This window comes from Arachis hypogaea, chromosome 11 (assembly GCF_003086295.3).
Source record: "Arachis hypogaea cultivar Tifrunner chromosome 11, arahy.Tifrunner.gnm2.J5K5, whole genome shotgun sequence".
Classification (NCBI taxonomy): Eukaryota; Viridiplantae; Streptophyta; class Magnoliopsida; order Fabales; family Fabaceae; genus Arachis; species Arachis hypogaea.
In genome coordinates, this window is record NC_092046.1 from 32,348,636 (window position 1) to 32,372,445 (window position 23,810).

The window sequence follows — 23,810 nt, forward strand, 5'->3', positions numbered from 1 at the left end:
CGGTGCCACTGCTGCTGGTAACCTCCGGGATGCCCACGGCGGTGGCGCCTCTCCCTTGACTAGATTTGTTCTTTGATTTCTTGTGATTATCCTCCCACCATTCTAGATATCCTACGATTCTGAAGCATGTTTCTTTGGTGTGTTTGTTCATTCCGCAGTGGGTACAGTAAAGATGGCTTTTGTCTTCTCTCTCTTTCCCCCGCGATGATGACCACCGTCCAACAGTGTCTGAGCGACCATGCCCTTGACCGCCTTGATCGGTTCTGTTTTTCGCAGCGAGGCCTGTCCTGATCTCTCCTTGTGATGCCTCTCTTACGCCATCGGTGGTATGCTTCAGAATCTGAAGTCGGGCCGCCTCCCTCCGAATAGTGGCGTAGGCAGATTCTACTGAAGGAGCAGGTTCTTGTTTTAATAGATCTCTTCTAACAGTGTCAAATTTGTTATCTATACCAGTTAGAAATTGGTATAGTCTCTTTTCCTGTTTTAACCAATTGAAAGTCGTAATATCTTCTGGGCATTTCATGGGATTTGGTTGTTTTCTATCTATTGCCATCCAAATGGCTTGTAGTTTATTCCAGAAATCCTCTAAGGTACCTTGTCCTTGTTTTCACGTGTTTGCTTGTCGATGCAGGTCGTAGATTTATATCGGATCCATCCTGCTTCCGTATATGGTTGCCAAGCCATCTCACAAAGCTTTTACTGTTGGAAATTGAGAGACATTATTCATTAGGCTTGCTTCGATGTTCTGGATGATCCAAGTAAAAACGGTCTGGTCTCCTTGCTCCCATTGTTCATATGTCGGTTCTGTTTCTGCTGGTGCTGGGGGTATCCCTGTCAGGTGAGCCTTTTTTCCTCTCCCACCGATTGCTTTTCTCATTAGGGTTGCCCACAGAGGATAATTATCCCCATTCAATTGGAAACCAATTGATAGACTGTCAGAGTTGGTTTGTGAAGATTGCATTCCAAGGCTGCTCCGCAGCAGCTTTGTGATCTGCAGTGTCAGCTCATCGGGTTTGTTTGAATTATTGCCAGTATTAACACTGGTATCTTCGTCAGATGTTGTCATTTTGTTTTGGCTAATTTGGCTGAGAGAGTATAGAAACGATGATCCAATTATGAGTTCCCAAGACCTAACACCGCTCTGATACCATCTTACGATGCTGTCGAGGGTTTAAGGGAAAAAGAAAGAATAATTAGAAGGTAGAAAGAATAAGAGGAGATTGAGAAATGTTATTTTCTTTCTGATTCATTTTTTATTTACAACAATTCTTTTAATTTATAGATAGCTAGGGATCTATTTATGGAAATATTCTAAATTGATAACATTGATTTTTTCTAATATTTCTCGTGATCCTAAAATATCTCGCTGATTTGATTCAATCTTTTAACAAAAACAACACCTAACTCATTAGCCCATAAACCTTTAGCTTCCTCTAATAATTTTTTCAACCCCTTTAGGATAATGTTGTTAGCAGCCTCAACTTATTTGTTTGCCTGCAGATATTATACTGAAGCAAATCTGTTTCTAATTTCCAAACCCTACATGAAATATCAATACCTTGTATTTGAGAATTGTGTCCCATTATCAGATACAAGTACCTCGAGAATATCGAATTTTGTAATCACTTGTTTTCAAAAAACTTGCGACACTTCGCAAAAGTGATATTCGATATTGGCTCTGCTTCGATCCACTTCATAAGGTAGTATACTACCACTATCAAAAACCTTATTTGCCCTAAAACTTAGAAAAATGGTCTGGGCAAGTCTACTTCCCATTTGGCAAATGATGGCCTTGTTGGAACAATAGACACCAACACATGTAGGGGGTACTTGATGTAAATCCAAGTGATATTGGCATTTCGTACACTTTTTAACATAGTCCATATGCCAGAAGTAGCTAGCTCGAATTATCTTCTGTGCTAATGCCCTTTCCCTAATATGATGGCCACAACAACCATCATGAATCCCTTGATGCACATATGTAACTTATGGTAGCCAAAGCATTTTGATAATGGTTGGAAGACTCTATTTTTGTATAACTGCCCATTTATGATGGTTAATGGGGGGCAGCTACGTGATTCTTATCTTTTTGGCTTCTTTTAGATTCAATGGCAGAATGTCCTTTTTAAGAAACTCAATTGATTGAGTCCATCCATGATGGTGTGGTATTTGTCACACAAATCATTAGACTAGAACTCATGCAACTTCCATTATTACTTTTGAAGGTATAACTGAAAAAGGGAGATCTTTGGGCTTGCTAGTCTCAGTTCTGTTAAGGTGTTACAACCTGTGAATCACTTCATTATATATCGTTACCTTTAAAATTATGCCCATGAACTTAATAAGTAACTCATGTATTTTTAAACTAAAAAGCATTACTTTATAGCAAAATATATATAACTTTAGTGTGATAAACACAGTTCTTCTTCATCAAGGCAGTGCATTAGAATCATAGTTGTCAGAATCGAATCAGTGATTGAACCAACCAAACTACTAGTTTACTGGTTCATTGATTCAATCATTGAGTTATTGGTTGAACCGATAAAATCGGTCTCACGTAAATAAAAATATAAAATAATAAAAAATTTAAAATTAAAATTTGAAATACAAATCTTCACTTATGAAGAACGAAGTCTCAAATTTTAAAAATAACTAATACAAAGATAGACATAACATTAGTGCTTGTTTGGGTGTCATTAAGTTAATAAAAAAGATCTTTTTCAATGAAAGATATCCTTTTTTTTATTTTTTAGCGTGTTTGGTAAATTTCTAATAGTAAAGTAAAAGAACTAGAAAAATAAAAAGCATCTTTAATTTTTTGAGAAGTTATAATTTACATTTTTTTAAACGATTTTTTTCTAAAAAAATAAGATGTTTTTCACGTAATAAATAAATAAAAAGTACTTTTATATTGTTATACCCAAACATAATTGATAGATAAAAAGTTTTTTTGCATGAGATATTCAAACATAAAATTACTTTTACTTTTCTATAAGATCTTTAAAAAAAAGATAATTCAAAATTTTTTTTCTTAGAAGCTCACCTAAATAAGCTCTTAGTCAGTATTACTACGATAATATCTTAATTTGACAGAATAAGAATATCAAAAAATATTCAATCATCTAAAAACTCCCAAACATAACTTAAGGATTGAGTAGATCTGTAGATGAAGAATCTAACTAAGATTCTTAAATGACCAAACAAGCATAATCTGTATTTTCATCTGACTAATTTTATTTTTCATTCCAAATTTGACTAAGTCAAACTCTAATTACACCTCACTAATTCACAACCATTTTCCCCAACATTGCTCAGAACAAAAAATCCATATAGTTCTAACATTGTTCATCAATAAAAACCAAAATCAACACCATTAGAATAGTGCCAATCACCATACCTTTCCAATTCGCTTGGCACTTCGGTACCTCATCATGCGTTCCCATGCTGCTATCAATGCTATGCCAAACAACCTATCTATGAAAATCCCAGAAATCAACCCCCTTTTTTTCTCAGATTTCAAACACCACCTTCCCTGTCAGCATACAAAAAAATCCAAAAGAGTCAAAACCAGAATCAACAAGTCCAAAAGTTTTTCAGCTTAGCTGTGTAAGAAGGACTCACTCACATCTCAGTCATAGTGTCAAGAATCAACAGATTATATTCAAAAAGTTATAATTATCAAGAAGTTATAATTAATAATAAAAAATAAATAAATTCATAATCAACATCATTAATTACTTTTTTTTAACAAAAGGAGCTCAACACACTAAAGTGGAGCAAGTAGGAAATAAAGACAATAACAAAAACAAGAACATAAACACAGTACAAAGAATCTACTCCGTTGTCATCTCCGGCATTGCCATCAACAACCAAACGGATCAACCCCACACCATTCCCTATAACTCAAAAATGACATATTCTTAATAACATCAACTCCTGCCACAGAGTTCTGAAAAATTCTGCGATTCCTTTCCAGCCAAATGTTTCAGATAACTGCAAAGAATCCTACAAACCACTTCTTTAGTTCAGAGTTACCACCAGGCACTTCGGTCCAACTTTCAAACAGCTCTTTGACTGTCCTTGGAACTGTCTAAGCTTTATCAGCACTTGTCAACCACGCGCACCACACCTGCCATGTAAACTCACAGCCAAGAAACAGATGATGTACAAATTCTATTTCTTTTTTACACAAAACACAAATGTTATCATTATGATGTATAATTCCTAGTCTACTCAGTCTTTCTTTAGTGTTGACTCTGCCTACCAAGACGAACCATGCAAACAGTTCGACTCTTGGAGGAACTAATCCTCTCCATATGGTACTAGTGAAGCTGTAGCTTGTGATGTCCTCCGAAAGAGTCTCTTTTTGCAATACCTGCATAAAGGAATTAGTAGAAAAAACACCTGTCCTGCTAAATTTCCATATAATTGTATCTTCTCTATCAGATGCTAGTCTGACTAGCCGTAATCTGTCATGAAGTTGATTGACTAACTCTAGCTCCCATTGGAATAATTCTCTCCTCCACTGAAAGTTCCATATCTACTCTAACCCATCCCAGAACCCAAAGTCCCCTATGACAGATCCTTGTTGATTTGAAACAGAAAAAAGTCTCGAAAAATTATCTTTCAAAGAGCCACTTTGTAACCAATCATCCTGCCAGAATCTAATACATCTGCCATTTCCCAACTCCATAGACAAACCACTGATCATCATATCTCGTACTTCTTGTTCTCTAATATTAAGTTGGCAAATATCTTTTCACGGGCCACCTCTTGATGGTAAAAGCTGTTTTGACAACTTTACAGATGGGTTCAGCTGATTACAAGAATAGACAACCTTCTTCCACAACGGGCAATCTTCCTTCGAAAAGCGCTACCACCACTTGAACAGAAGCGACACATTTCTAATCAAAGCATCCCCCAGCCCTAAACCGCCCAACTTTTTTGGAGCTTGCACCAATTCCTATTTCACAAGAGGTATACCATTATTCCCATCTTCTTTACTCCATAAAAACCTTCTTTGTAATCCTATAATCCTTTCTGCAACCACCTTTGGCATTTTATACAAGCTTAAGTAGTATACTGACATGCTATTAAGAACAGATTTTATGAGAACCAGCTTACCAGCTTTATTGAGAGACTTCGCTTTCCTTAGGCTCAGCTTATCTTCCACCTTGTCAATGATTGGTTTCCAGGTTTTCACCAACCGAGGATTTGCACCTAGAGGAATTCCCAAGTATCTGATAGGTAAAGTAGCTTCAGCACATCCCAACAAACCACACATATTTGTCATCCATTCCTTCTCACAGTTAACCGAAATCAAGCTTGACTTATCAAAGTTAATGCTCAGGCCAGACATCAGCTCGAAACAACGCAGAAGTCTTTTATAGTTCACTAGTGTCTCCGTTTCCTGTGGGCAAAATAATATGGTGTCATCTGTAAATTGGAGATGCGACAACTCTATGTTGTCACTCCCCAACAACAATGGAGAAATGCACCCATTCCTGACTGCCTCATCCACCATCCTGTGCAAGACGTCAGCGACAAGAACGAACAGAAAAGGAGAAAGAGAATCTCCTTGTCTCAGACCTCTCTCCATCTTGAACGGCTTGGATGGTGACCCATTAATCAACACTGACATAGACGCTGTAGTCACACATTCCTTCACCCACGTCCTCCATCTAATACCAAAACCCATCTTCTGTAGCACAATATCCACAAAGCTCCACCTCACCCTGTCGTATGTTTTCTGAAAGTCCAATTTGACAATTGTCGCCTACTTCTTGCGCAATTTCAGCCAATGGACCGTCTCACAAGCAATGAGAGCACCATTGTGTATTTTGCGACTTTTTACAAACACAGACTGAGTCTCTCCCACTAAATTTGGCATCACAGGACGCATCCGTCTCACCAGTACTTTGGATATCACCTTATAGACACACCCAACCATGCTAATCGGCCTTAGGTCTTTGATTTTCTTAGCGCCCACAAATTTTGGAGCTAACGCTACCCATGTTACATTAGCGTCCGTTGGTAGCTTTGCACTTTGGAAGAATCCCAACACAGCTGTAATAAATTCTCCACCAATCTCATCCCAATATTTCTTTATGAAGTTCATATTGTATCCGTCACTACCCGGCGCTTTGCTAGACTCACAATCCCAAACTGCCTCTCGTATCTCCTCCGGTGATGGCATCACTTTTAACAATGTTGCATCTTCATCATCAATCTGTTTTACCAACCCATCTCGGATCCCAATCCTAGGAGCAAATTCCTGCCGATACAGATCTTTATAAAATCCTGTAATAGCAAGCTTTATTCTGGCCTGGTTCCTCACTGATCTTCCATTAATTACTAGAGAATCGATTCTGTTGTTTCTCCTTCTAGCCGACGCCAGGTTATGGAAGTATCTAGTGTTCTTGTCCATATCTCTAGCATGTTGAAAGCGAGACATCTGCTTCCAATGGATCTCCTTTCTAGCATACCACTTCACACAACAAGTCACAAGAGCCTTCCGTCTGGCCTCCACTGTTCCATCATAGCTACCAGCACTAACCATATCATCAATCTTCTTAATCTCCTCCTCAAACTTCTTTATACTGTCATCCATGCCTCAAAAATTGTCCTTATGCCATCTCCTCAGTGGTATCGTCAAGGCCTGTAGCTTATTAGTGAACTGAGCCTCACCCATATTCCACCACTCATCCTTCACCATCCTCAAAAACCCGTCATGTGTAAACTAGGAATCCAAGCTTCGGAAAGGTCTTGGACCTGAACTCAGTCTTGTATCTTCTAGAATCAGCGGGCAATGATCTGATAGACCTCTTGGTCCCCCTTTCAATCGAGTATCTGGAAACTCCTCAAGCCACTCCATACTAACAAGAATCCGATCAATGTGGCTACAAGAACGACCTCGAAACCATGTGAACTGTCGATCAGTTAACGCCAAATCCACTAACTGTAAATCTTGCACCCATTCCTTAAAATCTTCCGCCGTAGCCGGCAAACTAACAGCGCCCTTTCTTTCCTCCAACCTTAGTATCTCATTAAAGTCTCCCAAGAAGCAAAACGGAACTTGACATAAGCCCACAATGTAGCTTAACTCCTCCCACATCATCAGTTTCTCCTTCCGTGTATGTGCTCTATACACCAAGCAGAATGCACAGTTCAAGTTATTTTTTGTTAATAAACCTTCAACGCATAGCCAACCATCCCCTTTATAGCAGTTCAACTGTTTAAACAACAAATCATCCCACATTAACAATAAGCCGCCAAACGCACCTACTGATTCTACATAATCCCAATCCACTGTGTCACAACCCCACAAATGTACTACATCAAACTTAGTCATTACCTCCCTCTTAGTTTCAATCAAACCTAGCATATTTAATCTATACGTTCTCTTCAACTCTTTCACCATACTTAACTTCCCATCCCCTCTTAGGCCTCTAACATTCCAGCAATTATAAATCATTTAAACGAATTTTTACACACCTTGTTATGATGTTTGGGCCTGCTCCTCCTAGCTTTCTCTTTCTGGTTTGCCACCCTTTTCTTTGCCGCAAGGTCTTCATTTTGGCTTTGTAAAATCGCCATGATGTCCTCTTCTTCATCATAAAAAATGGCACCAGATTCCACGGCTAACTTCCATATTTCTTTATTTTCGGCCAACTGTCCTTCCTCCGTAAACCTCTGGTCAGCAATTTGATTTGTGACTTCTGCTCCTTTTTCAGACCCAACATCCTCATTAGCCTATTCTTTGACGTTTTCATGTTTCACAGCTTTGTCTTCACCTGCTACTACTACCACTACATTCTCACTCTCTTGCGAATGCAATAATTGGCCTCTTTGGTTTGCCCGATCCATTCTTCCTTCAGCCAACTCCTCCACGTCCAACCCTTGATTTGACCCTCTCATCATGTTCGGCGCTACCAAGCTCTCCTCAATTATACTAAAACTGCCCCATGCTTGGATTCCATCCGGCGCTTCCAAGCCGTGCAAGCCTTGACCAAGCTTCACCCCACCTCGCAGCGCACAGGAGCGTGAATCGCAGTCCTTGGAAGCGGCGTGAACTGGAGTGCATGAGAGATGGAGCGCTCCCCCCATGCCACATTGATCATCATTCACTATGGAGGGCCCCGCCTGGACCGAACTGGATCCCATGAGCATCCTTTGAACCGGCCCAGCTTCCTTGGCTCTATCATGTTGAACGTCCAGGCCAAATTGGACAAGATACGGTGGCCCACTTAATTGATGGCCCAGAAGGAGCCTTGACTTAGAACATTTCTTTTGGGCCTTGTTATTTGTAAAACCCACCCCCTTCTCTTCACGTCCTTGGATCCTGGCTTCAAAATTCTTGGACCCACTTCCTGCATCCAAGCAAAGCTGTGTAACCGTTCTTTCCGACTCATTCTCTGCGCAATCATCAAAATTCTCATAATCAGCCTTCCCATTAAATTATTTAATTCTGGACAAATCCATTATCCCCTGTAATTGATGCAGATTTAAATTCTGTTGATTGCATTCGTTCAAAAAAAAATCTGATGTTACCATTCTACCCTTATCTTCATCACTTTCGTTAGCCCGTGTCATGATTAGCTCAGCCGTCGGATCTCACATCGCCGTCATGGCCACCATTCCACCACCATGTGAACTAGAGCTTCCACATGTTTGCCTAACGATTGCATCTTCCGTCAAGAATTTTTTCTCATATATTTCATATCCCACCTCCTTTACAAAGACATCAAAGCCACTAGTTCTCACAGTGATATGCACCCATTCCTTAATTATGTCAAACACACAAGTGTCAATTAACACTCGGCCAACACTGAAAGATAAGGCGGACTTTGTTAGTTCATCACATTTTACTACTTTCCCATAGACCGCCTATCGTGTTAAATGTATCCACTGACCAAATATGTAGGGACACTCCATAACATTCTAAACAGACTCTTCTAGTCTCACTGCGCTCTGATTCCTCCCATCGCCAAATGCTATGAAAGAATTGCAAAAAGCTATTCATTTTGAAGGTATACGCTTCCTCTGCATTTTTCATAGAATCAAAAACTAATAAGGCTTTATATGCTCCAAGTTCTCTGACTTCAACAATATGAGGGAAGTTCTTTCTGATTGCTCTCTCTAACGATTTGAAATTAATAGCCATCATCGTTCCTCCGACCAAGCTCCTCAGCAGCCAATCGAAATTCTGTTTTGCTATTTGGACTTCAATCTTTTTCATCCAACCATTCTCATGCGGGTCCTTGACAGAAGTATCCTTCTTCATTTCTTCCACTCTTATAAGACCTTTTTCTCTTTGAGGTTGCCTACTTTCTTCAACAGATCTTGTAATATCTCCCTTGCGTAGCCCAGTGTTCTTCTCTTCCATTGGCCTTCTATACTTAGCCTCACCTACGTAGATTGTCTTTCCCCTTATGCACGTTTGAGACATTTCTGATATAGCCTTCACAACCCCCCTTTTGTTGTATAGCGAACAAACGCAAACAAAAAAATCTTCCCATTTTTTACCTTTCGAGCAAGATAAATGTTATTGATTCATCCTGTCCAATGGAACAAGTGATAAAGTTCTTTCTTCGAAATATCTTGTGGCAGATTGTTGACAAAAACGGTGAAAGAATCATTTTCCAAGCATTGATATTCTTCTCGATTCCAAATCCTAGGATCCTTGATCTGAAAATTCCTAACTCTACCCAACTCAGTGTTTTCCACTCTCTCTCTATCTCTCATCTCTCTATCCTTTTTATGTACATAATAAGGGTATATATTTGGTACTTATTAATTACTTACTCACTTAATCAAATTATAATTCAACTGAATAACTAAAAAAAAACTAAAAAATAAAAACTTGAGAGAGTGAGTTTCAAGAATGCAGAGAAGAGAGAAAACCAACCTGTCCGAGCACGGCAAAGCAAACTATGCCGAGGGGGAGGCAGTAACGATGACGACGAGAGACGCACAAGAGCAAGGAGATGCGACGACGCAATGCAGGAGCCACTTACGCGACGACATAGTGCAGGAGAGCCATATACGTGATGATGCAGTGACGGAGACGCACCAGAGCTGATAAGACGAAGTAGAAGAGTAGGCAATCGTGAGTTCTGGACTCTGAAATTTGAGACTTCAGGGGAGGCCGAGTGAGACTGAGAGAGTGGGATGGGTAGACTTCGTTTAGATTTTTTTTTTAAATAAAAATAGCGAAACCGGCCGGGTTATTTAAAGTGTTGGTTCACCAGTTTTTATCAAAATCGGCCGATCCAAACTGATTCTTACCAATTCTTTTTCTTCTACAGTCAGATGCCTCAACGAGATCGACTTTGTATCTGATTTATCGATTTTTTGATCGAACTGTTCGATTTGATATAATTCTTATAACTATGATTAAAATTTGATTATATCTCAAGTACGCATTCAAAATATTTGAAAATTGAAACATGTTACATAATTAATTAAATTATTAATGTTAGATAATGAAAATATGTCTTTTGGACACTTTTTGTTTAAATATCTATAGTATACACATATATGCCATTTTTCACTAGATTTTTTACTATCAGAATATTAGATAACCATGATAAATAAGTTACCTCATGGATGAACCAACATTCAACAACTCTTAAACTTGTTTTTTAACATCAACAACGGTACAATCGACTTAACAATTGATTCAATAGCAAGTTGGTAAGATATAAATACTCAGTCAATTCTCAACTTATCGAAGGATTTCAATACAAATTAAACAGGTCGTTATTACTTTTGGAAAACTACTGGAGTATAATTAACCATCAAAGGAAAAAAAAGGAAGTCTTTGTTGATCCTAATGTATTTATCTATACCATCTCCAATTTGGAATTTCTCTATACTCCCATCTAGTTAAGGCCTCAGTATCTCCTCAAACAAGGATTTTAGGTCTACAAGGAAAATTCCGGTAGCATCCTTGATGAAGATAAGAACTATCCATGTGTTTCGTCTCTATCATACCCAATCCAATTCAGCAGTGTATGATTTCATTTTTTCTTCAAAACTTCTGACACTAACAATAAAAGTAGAAACCAATTGGGTTTTATAATTTTGAAAATTTTGATAAACAAATGTATTAATAAGGTAATTTACCTTCATTTTACAATTGAAGGGCACCTAAATTTATAGGGATATCTATCGAAAGACGTTGATAGGTGCCTGTTTGATCATGGACAATCATTTTAATATCACTTTACATCGTTTAGTGTTCACTTCCAACTTTGACCTGAACTAATAAGTTTCAGTATTCACTTCTAAAGTTCACATTATATTAGTTTCATATATCAATGAATATATCTATTATTTATTTTATGGACAGTTATAATATACAGATGTAAATTTGTATAGAGTTAAAGAGATTTTTTTTGTTCATACAATTTTTGACACGTATCCATCCTTTTATGAATGAAAGTTGACTTTTAGCTTTGGCTTTCAAGTCTGAAGACGAAGCAAGTCTATTTATTAATATTAGAAGCTTGTTCACGTTCACATATAATATGAATACATATTAATTGACTTTTATACATGTCTCTCAAAATATTTGCAGTATTTATTTAATTTTGTTAATTCAAATAACTCAATAAATTTTTGTTTCAATATTTTACAATAATTTTAGTCTCATAGTTAAATATACATTTTACACCTTTTTTTCTATAAGTATATTAATAAATTCAAAATCTATACTGTTAAAATTAAAAAATCATGATATATTTTTTATATCTATAAATCTAGATACATATAAAAAAATAATATTCATGGTACCACTCATTACAAAAATATTTGTCAAAATATAATTGAAAATAATCAACATAATTTTTTTAGAATGTTCTTTAAAAATAACCAAAATTATTAGATTCTATTGTTATATTTAACTAAAATAATAACGAACAAAATTCATATATTTTATTTATTATTTATATTATTACATTAGTCGCTTTAATTATATTTGTTCTAATTAATATATATATATATATATATATATATATATATATATATATATATATTAGAATTTTTCTAAAATTTTTTAATCCAAGATCATCCATATTAAATCATTAAGAATATATATTATAGTGCGAATGCGTACCTTTACTCATAAAAATTAAAAATTAGAAATTAGAAATTAATGTAAGAATTGTCTCAATCTTCCTCAACCAAAACCTTCTGTATTCCTAATAGGACAGCTGAATCGCAACTTCTTTGATAGGAAAGAGTTGCCGAAGCCATAATTTTCAGAGTCGAATTGGTGATCGAACCAATCAAGTTATTGATTCATTAGTTTATTAGTTCATTAGTTTATTGGTTTAATAGATAAATTAGTAGAACCGGTCCTACATAAATAAAAAATATAAAATAGTAAAAAGTTGAGTAAAGTGACTATTAGGTTCTTGAAGTTTTTAACTTCGGATTAATTAGCCCTTAAAAAAAATAAAGTATCAATTTGGTCCTCCATGATAGTAAACGATGGACACATTATGTTCCTCTGTCAATTTATTATATGAAATTTAATGGTGATAATTATATGTCCTACTAATTAGTCCAAAGTTAAAATTATCGAAGACCTACTACTTAATTCAATATTCTAAAAAATTTAAAATAAATATTTTCACTAATATTTTAATATGTAAATGTAAATATTAAAATATTTAATATTTATTTTAATAATTGTATAAATTTTAAAGAATTATAAATTAAAAAAATGAATATAAAACTAAAATTAAATTAAATAAATATAAAATAATTTAATTGTGTATATATATAATATATATATATATAATAAATAGCACATTAACTAGTAAACCAACAAAACACCCTGTGGTGGCATGCCTTGATAGAATGTAGCACTACGCCTTCTATAAATTACGAAGAAGCACTTGTCAACTATGAATAAAAGAAGCACTGTACTAGGCCTTTTCTTTTATATTAGTTTTATTTTTTTTATATTAGTTTTATTTTTTTTTCCGTAATAACTGTATTAATTAGATTAAATTAAATGATTTTGTTTGTTGATATAACACATTAAATGACATCCAACATATATTTAGGAGTCTTAATTGACTATTAATATTATTAGTTTATAAAATTAGATTAAATCAAAATCTAATTGAGGAGAAAACTTGAGGCATTGAAATTCCTTAATTTGGGGTTGATTTAATCTAATTTCATAAACTAATAATATTAATAGTTAATTAAGACTCATATGTGTATGTTAGAATGTCACTTAATATGTTATATTAGTAAATTTTGATACCATCAATAAATAAAGTGACAAAAAAATTAACATGATTAATTTAAAATCTTTAGAAAACGAATTTGATTAAAAAAAATTTCAAGGACCAATTTAAAGAATAAGTAATTTTTTATAGAGATTAATTTGACCATTTATTTAATTTTAATTGTTCTTAAAGAACCTTAAAAAAATCGCATTGGTCATCTGCAATAAAAATATTTGTAGTGGATAGTAATATGAGTATCACATTTTTTTGAAAAATAATTATATGGTGATGTTACATAATTACACCAAGTTGGTTTGATACTTAAGTTTAATCAAATTAGTTTAATAATTTTGTGACACAATATAAACCACCTTAAGTTAACAATAAGGAGTAGGCACGTAAGAAAAAAAAAAACCTTTTTAAATTTGATTATAAAAATAATTTATTCATCTAATATTTTTTAATTTTTTTATTATATTCGTTTAGATTTATAAATATAAAATCTATAGTTTAAGTTATTCCAATACTTTGTATAATATAAATTGTAATTAAATCAGTATTTATAATAATAAATATTATGTTATATCATAATTTTATTTATTCTAACATTATAAATTTTAAATTTACTAATATGTCTGTAAAAAAATGTCAAATATATATTTAAATGTGAGATCAAAATTATTATAAAATACTAAGAAAAAAATTATTGGGTTATTTGGATTAACAAAATAAAATAAACAATGCTATCAATTATTGAGACACTTGTATAAAAATCAATGTATTTGTAGGTGAATCCTACACAAATTTTGAAATAAATAGGCTTGTTTTATTTTCAGGCTTCAAAGCCAAGCCATGAGCCAACTTTTCATTTACAAGACAAAAGATGGACACATGTCAAAAAAATTATGGTTAAAATAGAATCTCTGTAAATCTGTACAAATTTTCATCTGTACAGTATAAGGACCCTTATTATATATATCTAATTTTACAATCAAAATGTGTCACATGTCACTTTCTCATTATAATTGAAATCAAATTTTTCCTTTAAAATTAAAGAATTTTATCCTCATTCCTACTAATTTTACAACTAAAATATGTCACATGTCACTCACTCATTACAATTAAAATCAAATCATTCCCTTCAAAAATAAAGAGTTCTTTTCTCATCCCTACTAATTCTACAACTAAAATGTGCCACATATCCCTCGTTGTAATTGAAATCAAATCTTTCCCTCCAAAATTAAAAAGTTATCCCCTTTTCCCTCTCCCTTTATCTATCCTTCTCATTTTTTCAACTACTTTATCTCTTTTATATATCATTATCAATGACTAATTACAAATTTAACAATCAAAATGTACAACATGACATTCTTTAATTATATTAAAATTAAAATTGAAATATTAAAATTGAAATTAAAATATAACTATATATATATATTATATTATTATCTAATTTAATAAAAAAATGTATCACATGACACTCTTATTAAATTTGAGAAAAAATATTTTTCTTTAAAATTAATAACCTCTCTTCTTAAATTTTCTCATCTACCTCTCTCCCTTTTTTCTATTTCTCTTTACCATTCTCACTTTATATATAATTCTGATATATTTTTATATTATTATCTAATTTAATAACCAAATGTGTCATATGACATTCTCTTATTCAAATTGAGAAAAAATATTTTCTTCTAAAAGTAATAAACTCCATTCTTAAATTCTCTCGTCTATCTCTCCCTTTTTTTTATTTCTCTACTCTTTCACTCTATATATAATTGTAATTTATATTTTATATTAGTAATTTGACAAATCAAGATGTGTCATCAGATATTTTTTATTATAATTAAAATGAAATTTTTTCTTTTAAAATTAACAAACTCCCTCTCTCAGTCTTCATCTTTATCTTTCTCTCTCTTTTCTCTCATTCTCTATTTTTTCTATTTTTTGTTCTACAAAAAATAAAATTAACAAAATAATATAATTCAAGTAAAAAATATTATTACTATTATATACATATTTTTTTAGTTTTTTTTATTTAGTTTTAAATTTTTTCTGTTTATTTTTTTAATATATATTTTTATTTTTTTCTTTCAAATATTTATTAAATATAATTTGGAGAGAATACTAATATTATAATTAAAAGTTAAAATCAAGATTCAATTGTTTAAAAATATTAATTTTGAGTTAATTTTATAACTATGAATATAATTTTTTTATGCTAATATCTAATTATATGTTTATATACATAGACAGAAAAAATATTATTTTTAAATAGCAAGCATAAAAATTAATTATTTTTATTTGTGTAACAGACTTAACACCTAATCAAAAGTATACAAATTAAATCGTTTCAAATTTTAGATAACGAATATTAAAATTAATTATTAGTAATAAATCAAACTCTTTTACATGAAAATAATAACTAAAAATCTTATTATTTGATTTTTTTTTCAACGGAGACCCTGGTCTTCTTAGCCGACAGAAAATTTTGTCCCCTACGATCTTTTTTATAAAAGTAGTTTGATTTTATAAATTTTTTGTGCTATAATTTATAATGTCAAAACAAAACTAATATAATTTTAAAAAAATTTATATTCCCGTAATATAATTGCGAGTAAAAATACTAATTGGCTAATAAAAATTTGGGTAAATCTTGAGTTTCTCTTAAAACCATGAAGTTACACATTATAATATCAATTTACCCTATTATTCTAAAATTATAAAAAGATTAACTTGAGTTACAAAATATAACATGCGAAAGGATAAAATGAACAATTATATATGTTAGGTATATACGAAAAAATCAGTCACTAAATTAATTATCCGTATAAAATATATATAAGAATACAAAATATACATTAATAATAAATTAAATAATATATATATTTATATATAAATACTTATAAATATATAATAACTAATTTTTAGTATGTATATAATATTTTTGCTAAATTAAATAATTACTCCAAAAGAAAGTAGTATTTCTTTATAGAAGAAAGATATTACTTTTTTTCTTTTAATTATTTAAACTAAAAAGTAAGTTGGCCAAGTTGGACTATTATGTTGTTCATTTTCAATGCTTTCAATTGTTTTTGTAGTTTTAAGAAGGGATGAGGAGAATGAGAAAGAGAAAAAGTTATATGATTGCGGAGGTAATAATAATGGTGGGGGGCAATACCTAATAGGGTGCTGATTCAAAAGCTCTGAACAGAGAGAGAGAGAAAGAGAGAGATGAGAGACATAGAAAGAGAAAGAACATTCTGAAGTTGGTTGGCTTTTTCTGTTTGTGTTGCTTCTGTGGCTGTCAAACAAGACTTAACAGCTCATCTTTTTTCTTTCTCAAATGGGTGGTCCTTTCAGTTTTGTTTGTCTTGTTTCTGTTTCTTCTTTTCTTTCTCTTTCTCTTCTCTTCATTCATAATACTGAGTGTTTCTAGTTTCTACTCATATTTATGTTTATGCTTTGAACCTCTTTGCTTTTGTTTTTTTGGTGCTTAGCTTTAATTTTGTTTCTCCATGTTTGGTCTCTTCTTTCTAAATTGACATGCATTCAGATTTTGTGATCTCTTTGATTTGATTAGCTTCCTTCCACTTTCAACTTTTTTTTTCTCCCCTTATCTTCTTTATCTTCTTCTACTTGTCATTGTTTTCCACTCTTTGTCCTTAAATTTCTTCTTTGGGTCTCTTAATTAATTAATTCCTCAACAATATTTGTTCCCTCATAAAGAGAAGAAACGTTACCAGCTTCATAGAGATATTAATGCTTTTCCCCTTCAGGTTCGTCTATTTAATCCCTTCATCTTTCTTTGTTTTTTTTTTTCTTTGATCATTACTCTAATTAGACTCCATTTTTTGGTATAGATTTTTTGTATTTGTGTTGTAATTGGGTGCTACTGTAACTCTGCTAGTCTCAATATTTAAACATTAATAATTTAGTTTCAGAAAAACTAAACTAAACGATATACTTTTGGAAATTGAAAAAGTTTCAAGTATTCTAGGAACGTCGGTGTTCCAGTGATTTTCTTATACTTTTATTTGACATGTTTTTCAGACAACATCTAAATAAGATGTCACTTCGAAATATGTAAACTGAGCATATCTTCTAAGTTTTGTGAACTTTGTTTAATTGTTGTTGAATAATTATACGGTAAAGACGTAAGTTTAAAGATTTTTTTTTATATGAGATGAAAGAAAAATAAAAAAAAGTAGGTTCTACACTTTGAATAGTAATAAAATAATAAAAAATAATTATAAAAAAATTTATTTTTTTTTATATCACTTCAATCTGTACAGTAGAATGTCTCTTAATTGTTACTACAAAAGAAAAAAAATATAAAAAAAGAATGCCTGACAATAAAAAAAATTAATAAAAAATAATTAAATTTTATTTTATTTAATATTTATTAATTATAATAAATATTAAATAAGATAAAATCGAATTATTTTTTTTTTCCTAGTATTGCCAATAAAGAAAGTTTGTTTAATTCCTTTTGGACTAAAGTAAGGTTTATTTTCTAATGTTTGTTTATTAATTAAGCTGAGCATTAATATTGTTTTATTTAATATTTATTAATTATTATAAGACAAATTTTAATAGTTTTCAGTTAAATTTTTTTATTATTAAATATTTTTATCAAAAAAATTATATACACATTAAAAATTAATTATTAAATCAGTCATAATAAATATATATATATATATATATATATATATATATATATATATATATATTGTGTGTTATATTAGATACTAAAAAAAATTGTATTTAATATTTAGTTTATTTTTAATATATATTTTATATTTTAACGTATATTTTATATTAATAATTAATTTTTTTATATATCTAACACAATTGATCTATATTATATTTCTCTTTGTCAAATTAATTACTATTTTTTTAGAATTTATTAGAACATTAATATATTTATGTCAAATATAATATTAAAATTTAATTAAAAATTAATTATTTTTAGTCAATATCAATGCATTTTATAAAAATTATTCTTTTCTTCTAAATCTTATACCATAAATCTTAAATTTTAAATTTTAAATTCTTTAAATCCTAATTCAAAATCTTAAACTTTTTTAAAATGTAAAAGTTAAAAGAATAATTTTATAATAAAAAAATTAATGTTAATGAAATAAAATTTAATTTTTATATTTATTTATAGTATTGATATTAAATTTTGAATAAATAAAAAAGTAAGAATGATAATTAATTTAAGAAGAAAAATATATTATTATTATAAGGAAAAATGGTTTGAAGTGTAGTGAGCGCAATGATGCTTAGATGAGAAACCAAGGTGTTAAAATTGATGCCTTTGGTCTGCTTCTATGGTGCTTCATCTCTCAGATTCACATAACACTGTCTCTGTCTCTGTGTTGCTTCAGGTGCATGGCTTCAATGGGGGAACACAACTGAAACGTGTCACGCATATAATTGGTTACTTGCTTCTCTACCATTTCATTCGAAGCCAAAGAAAAAAGAAAACTGCTTTCCTCGTGTTGTTCAAATCCGTTCTCATTTGTTGGGAACAACAACAAGGCAAGAAAAGAAGAAAAAGGCAAATGTCTAGATTCATAGATATAAATATTTAACATGGGGTTGGGCGGTGCTGTCAGTTTTAGGCAAGTGGGGGTGTCTCGCATTTCATGTATTTATGTATAAATATATATAGATACAGTTTTGTTCTTTCTTTTTTTTTTTGGAGATGGTTAGTTTCGGTTGGCAAATGTCTTAGTTTTTGTTAACTTGTTTCGTTGAGTCTAAAATAAACTATCTTTGGTGCCTCGATTTGTGGGAAAAGAGATTCGATCTCAATAGGAAATCTTTTCTTTTAATCGAGTTGAGTGGTTTTTGGCTTTCACAGCCTTAGTAGGGAGAGAAAAGCTTAGTAAGATGAAGTTTATGAAGCTTGGTTCTAAGCCAGATTCTTTTCAGAATGATGGTGATAATATAAGGTATGAAGATTATTAATTACTTGTGTGCTAATTAATTTTATTTCTCTGTGATTCTTGTTTTGTATTTGGTTCCTGCTCATAGTCCATTTTTCTTTTTGTTTCGTTTTGCTCTGAACAATGAATTTTGATGGAAATGATATCAATCCCTGAATGAAAAGGCTCCGACTCCAGAATTTTTTTTATGTAATTTGATCTATGCTTCTCAATTTTTATATCTAAAAATATTAATGTTAGGTAATGTAAAGAGTTAAGAGTCCAAGTGAGGATCTTAAAAACAGGATAGTAGATCTGTGTTATCTTTGTTAAGTAATAACAGCAGGTGCTTTAAGGTTTAAGCAATGAGAAAAACAGACTTCATGCAGCGCTGTTCTTTCCTTCTATAGTCAATATGTGCATGCTGGAGTATCTTAAACTGCATAAAGTTAATTATTGTTATTATTATTTTCTTGTGAATTTTATCTTTCTTCTTGTATTTGAAACTAACATGAACCAGCATGTATTTTACAGGTATGTAGCGACCGAGTTAGCAACAGACTTAACGGTTAAAGTTGGAGATGTAAATTTTTATCTCCATAAGGTATGATTCAATCTGACATTGAGCTAGTATAGTAACTAGTAAGAGTAATAGTAATATGATGATATATAGCTCACATTGCAAAAGTAAACTTCTAATTTATGGATTGAATTTATGTATAAAAAAAAAATAGTAAATTACATGAAAATTTCTATTCTATTCTTACTCACAGTTAATGTATTATGAAGATTACCATTTACCAGTTTTTCATCTATTAGATAATTTCAGATCATGCAATGTCATTATTTTTCTTAAAGTAGTTTGAAAATACACTTAAATGCATGTTTGTTACTCAATATCTGTAGTTTCCTCTTCTATCGAAAAGTGCACGCATTCAGAAGCTTATTACAAACCCAGAAGAGAACAATGATGAAGTCCATATCCATGACATTCCTGGAGGACCTGCTGCATTCGAAATCTGTGCTAAGTTCTGCTACGGTATGACAGTCACTCTGAATGCCTACAATGTCGTCGCGGCTCGCTGCGCTGCAGAGTATCTTGAGATGTACGAAACTGTTGAGAAGGGAAATCTTATCTATAAGGTCGATGTCTTTCTCAACTCGAGCATTTTCCGGAGTTGGAAAGACTCAATCATTGTTCTTCAGACCACCAAGTCTCTTCTTCCGTGGTCTGAAGAACTTAAGATAGTGAGTCACTGCCTCAACTCGATAGCTTCCAAGGCTTTGATTGACACATCTAAGGTGGAGTGGTCATATACTTATAACAGGAAGAAGCTACCATCCGAAAATGGCAATGGTAACGATTCGCCTTGGAATGGCGTGAGGAAACAACAGATGGTTCCAAAGGACTGGTGGGTGGAAGACCTTTGTGAGCTCAAACTCGATCTCTATGAACGCGTCGTGAAGACGATTATAAGTAAAGGCAATGTCTCAGGCTATGTAATTGGAGAAGCGCTTAATGCTTATGCCTCAAGAAAGCTTCCTGGTTTCAACAAAGGTCTGATCCATGGCGATACGGCAAAGAATAAATTGTTGTTGGAAACTATCATTGGACTATTGCCACCGGATACAAGAAGTATCCCATTCGGTTTCTTGCTTAAGCTGTTAAGAGCAGGCATTCTGTTGGAATGCCAAGAGTCGGAGCGATCAAAATTAATGAAGAGAGTAGGTCATTGTCTTGAGGAGGCAAAGGTGGCTGATCTTTTGATTCGTACCCCTGTTGGCGAAGCAATTTTCAATGTTGATACCGTGCAAAGGCTAGTTGAAGAGTTCATCATTGCATGCGAGCATGATGGTGAGGCTGATTCTCTGTTGGAAGATGAATTGCAGGATATGAAAAGCACTCGGATTATATCAGATACTGCAAAGATTAAGGTTGCAAAACTGGTGGATGGATATCTTGCTGAGATTGCTCGCGATCTGAATTTGCCTCTCGCTAAATTCATTCATCTTGCTGAGTTAGTTTCAAGCTTCCCAAGAGCAACTCACGACGGAATTTATCGCGCCATCGATATGTATTTGAAGGTAACTTCCTGATTTGTCATCTCTTGAATTATGTCAAGTGCAGTAAGATTTCTATTTATGAAATTTTCATATTGTTTTTTCTGCCACTAAGATTTTCAACATCTTTCCTAAATTGGACATCTCAATGGTTTATGCACTAAGCTAACTAAGGCGATCCAATCGTATATATGTAGTATAACTTTATATTATTAATAACTTCTATTATACAGAGATTAACTAGGGTATCATGCATATGTTAAAAGTGGGTACATTTGAGTTAGAGTAAACACCCAAATTGGTTTCCAACATATTTTAAGTCGGACACTTTAATTCTCAATAAGTTTTTATTACTTTAGAGGTCTTCGAGACGGACTGATCCTTTTGTAAAGAGGATTAATTTCTTTTATAAAGGTATTTCTTGAGATCTAATTGTCTTATAATAAAATTTGTTAGGAATTTATTGTACAATAAGCATATTAAAAATTTTATTGATAGTGATAAAAGGATCAATATATGTCTCACTGGTGTATCTCAAGACTTCCAAAGTAATAAAAATGTGTCGAGGACTAAAATCTCTTATCCAAAATTTAGGGACTAATTTGGGTATATACTCTTTAAGTTATTCCCTAACACATTGATAATGAGCTCTTAATCAGCATTATGCGCAGCATTGTTTTAATCAACTCTAAAAATTTAGATGTAGCATTACACTTATTTGGTAGAGTCATTATCTAATATTTAACGGTTAAAACCGAATTGATGCAGGAACATCCTGAAATCAGCAAGAGCGACAAGAAAAGGATCTGTAGGCTAATGGACTGCAGGAAGTTATCGGCAGAAGCCTGCATGCATGCCATACAGAACGAGAGGCTTCCGATGCGCATTGTCGTGCAGGTTCTCTTCTTCGAACAGCTAAGAGCTACATCGTGCTCAGAAGGCAATAGCACACCGGATCGTGCAGGATCTATGAGGTCTTCGCTTCCAAGTGGATCGCACGAGAGCTCGAGGTCTATTACAACCAATACAGAAGAGGAGTGGGAGGAAGCTCTGAAATTCTCAGGTGAAGGTAGCAGAAGGAGCAGCAATGATAGTAACAAAACCAATAATAATAATAATAATAATGAGAGAGTTGGTGCTAATAAAATGAAGGGTCTAATGTCAAAGAAAATATTGTCTAAGATTTGGTCAAGCAAAGATAGAAGTGGTGAGATAACTAGTGATGATACATCAGAAAGCCCTGCTTCTACAGTTGCTGAAGAAACAAAATCTACACCTTCTAGAAGTAGGAGGCACTCAGTGTCTTAATCTTAGAGCAGGATTATTGGAAGCTCTAACATTCTTGAATTGTTGTATAATGATCTCACTCAACTCATGTAGCGTTAGGAGTTAGAGCTTTTACTTAATTACTGACATGTAACATCTATGTATCTTCAATGGATAAAGAATGAAGCATGAAGAAAAAGGTCTAAATTCGCGTGTGAACATTTTATAGTCGTGTTGATTTTTCCGATTGATTGAATATTTTGTAGCCCTCATAAAATGGCCATCTCCTTGTTTAAAATGCACATAAATAAATGCTAGGGGCCAGCAACATTTGTGATTGGTAGCCATCAACTAGTCATTAATGATGATTTGATGGTGTGAGATTGGTGTGAGATTTCATCCAATGGCTCACCTTTCTCTGCTGGTTACATGCTGGCCAAAATGCAATAAAATTGCTGGCCCCCTAGACTTTTCCAATAATATTTTATATTTTTTTTACGGGATAATCGGTAATTAAGGTTATATGTTAAATAACCTACAATACAACAAACAAAGAAAACTTCACAACAAGAAGTCGGGTCGTAATTAAAATATTACAATTCTTTTATTTTCCCACAAAAAAAAAAATATCATCACAAATGGCACAAGGAATAAAGCGCGACAATAAAGGAGGCAAAAAGCAAAAAACGCTCCAAATTCAAACACGACGCAAAACTCGCGAACGGAGCAAGACTTTTGGACACGGAATCAAAGTCAATTTCCTCCTCTTGGTCATACTCTTGAGCTACTAATCTAGCTTTATTTCTAACAACAATACCATTTTCACCTAACTTATTTCTAAAGATCCACTTGGTACCTGCTACCTTCTTACCATTCGGATAAGGCACTAGAGTCCAAACTTCATTTTTATCCTCAACAAATTATCAAATGCCAAAGACTAATACAGTTCAACCACTCAAAGCAGAATTTGACCAATATTAAGCTTCACCAATTGGTAGAAACAAACATCAAAAGCTACCAGAGCTATTTCAAGAAATTTGAACCAAATGTTTAAATTTTAAAATAAAAAATATTTTAAGAAATAGTTAATATTGACCAAAAAATTTAACTCTTAAAAGGAAATTAAAAACATACAATTTAAAGGCTTAGGAAGCAAGTTTTTAATATAGTGAAGAATCTGGAAGAAAGCACGCGAATGCATGAGTGGCGCTGAAGCATGGAATTGATATTTTGCTACCCACGCGCATGCGCAGAGGACGCGCACGCGTGGACAGCAATTTTATCTTGTTAATTAGGTATTCCG

The 23,810-nt window shown here is 32.6% G+C and overlaps 1 protein-coding gene across 2 annotated transcripts; it reads left to right on the forward strand.

Annotated features, from left to right (window-relative positions):
* The first annotated feature begins 16,266 nt into the window (after positions 1-16,266).
* Positions 16,267-22,728, forward strand: LOC112720634 (phototropic-responsive NPH3 family protein NPY4). Of its 2 annotated transcripts, XM_025771645.3 has the most exons (5): positions 16,267-17,023; positions 18,638-19,207; positions 19,715-19,784; positions 20,087-21,265; positions 22,010-22,728. In XM_025771645.3, the coding sequence occupies exons 2-5, from the start codon at positions 19,146-19,148 to the stop codon at positions 22,547-22,549; spliced, it is 1,851 nt and encodes a 616-aa protein (XP_025627430.1). In that variant the 5' UTR covers positions 16,267-17,023; positions 18,638-19,145; the 3' UTR covers positions 22,550-22,728. The 2 variants fall into 2 exon arrangements, with proteins under 2 accessions (XP_025627430.1, XP_072062797.1); XM_072206696.1 differs by lacking the exon at positions 19,715-19,784 and having other exon boundaries at positions 16,300-17,023; positions 18,638-19,231; positions 20,042-21,265.
* Positions 22,729-23,810: the final 1,082 nt, after the last annotated feature.

Bases quoted from the DNA above. Each gene is read 5' to 3' on its own strand.
- LOC112720634 (XM_025771645.3), top strand. From the start codon at position 19,146: ATGAAGTTTATGAAGCTTGGTTCTAAGCCAGATTCTTTTCAGAATGAT. The intron at 19,785-20,086 runs GTATGATTCAAT...CAATATCTGTAG, and splicing joins TAAATTTTTATCTCCATAAG to TTTCCTCTTCTATCGAAAAG. The intron at 21,266-22,009 runs GTAACTTCCTGA...GAATTGATGCAG, and splicing joins CCATCGATATGTATTTGAAG to GAACATCCTGAAATCAGCAA.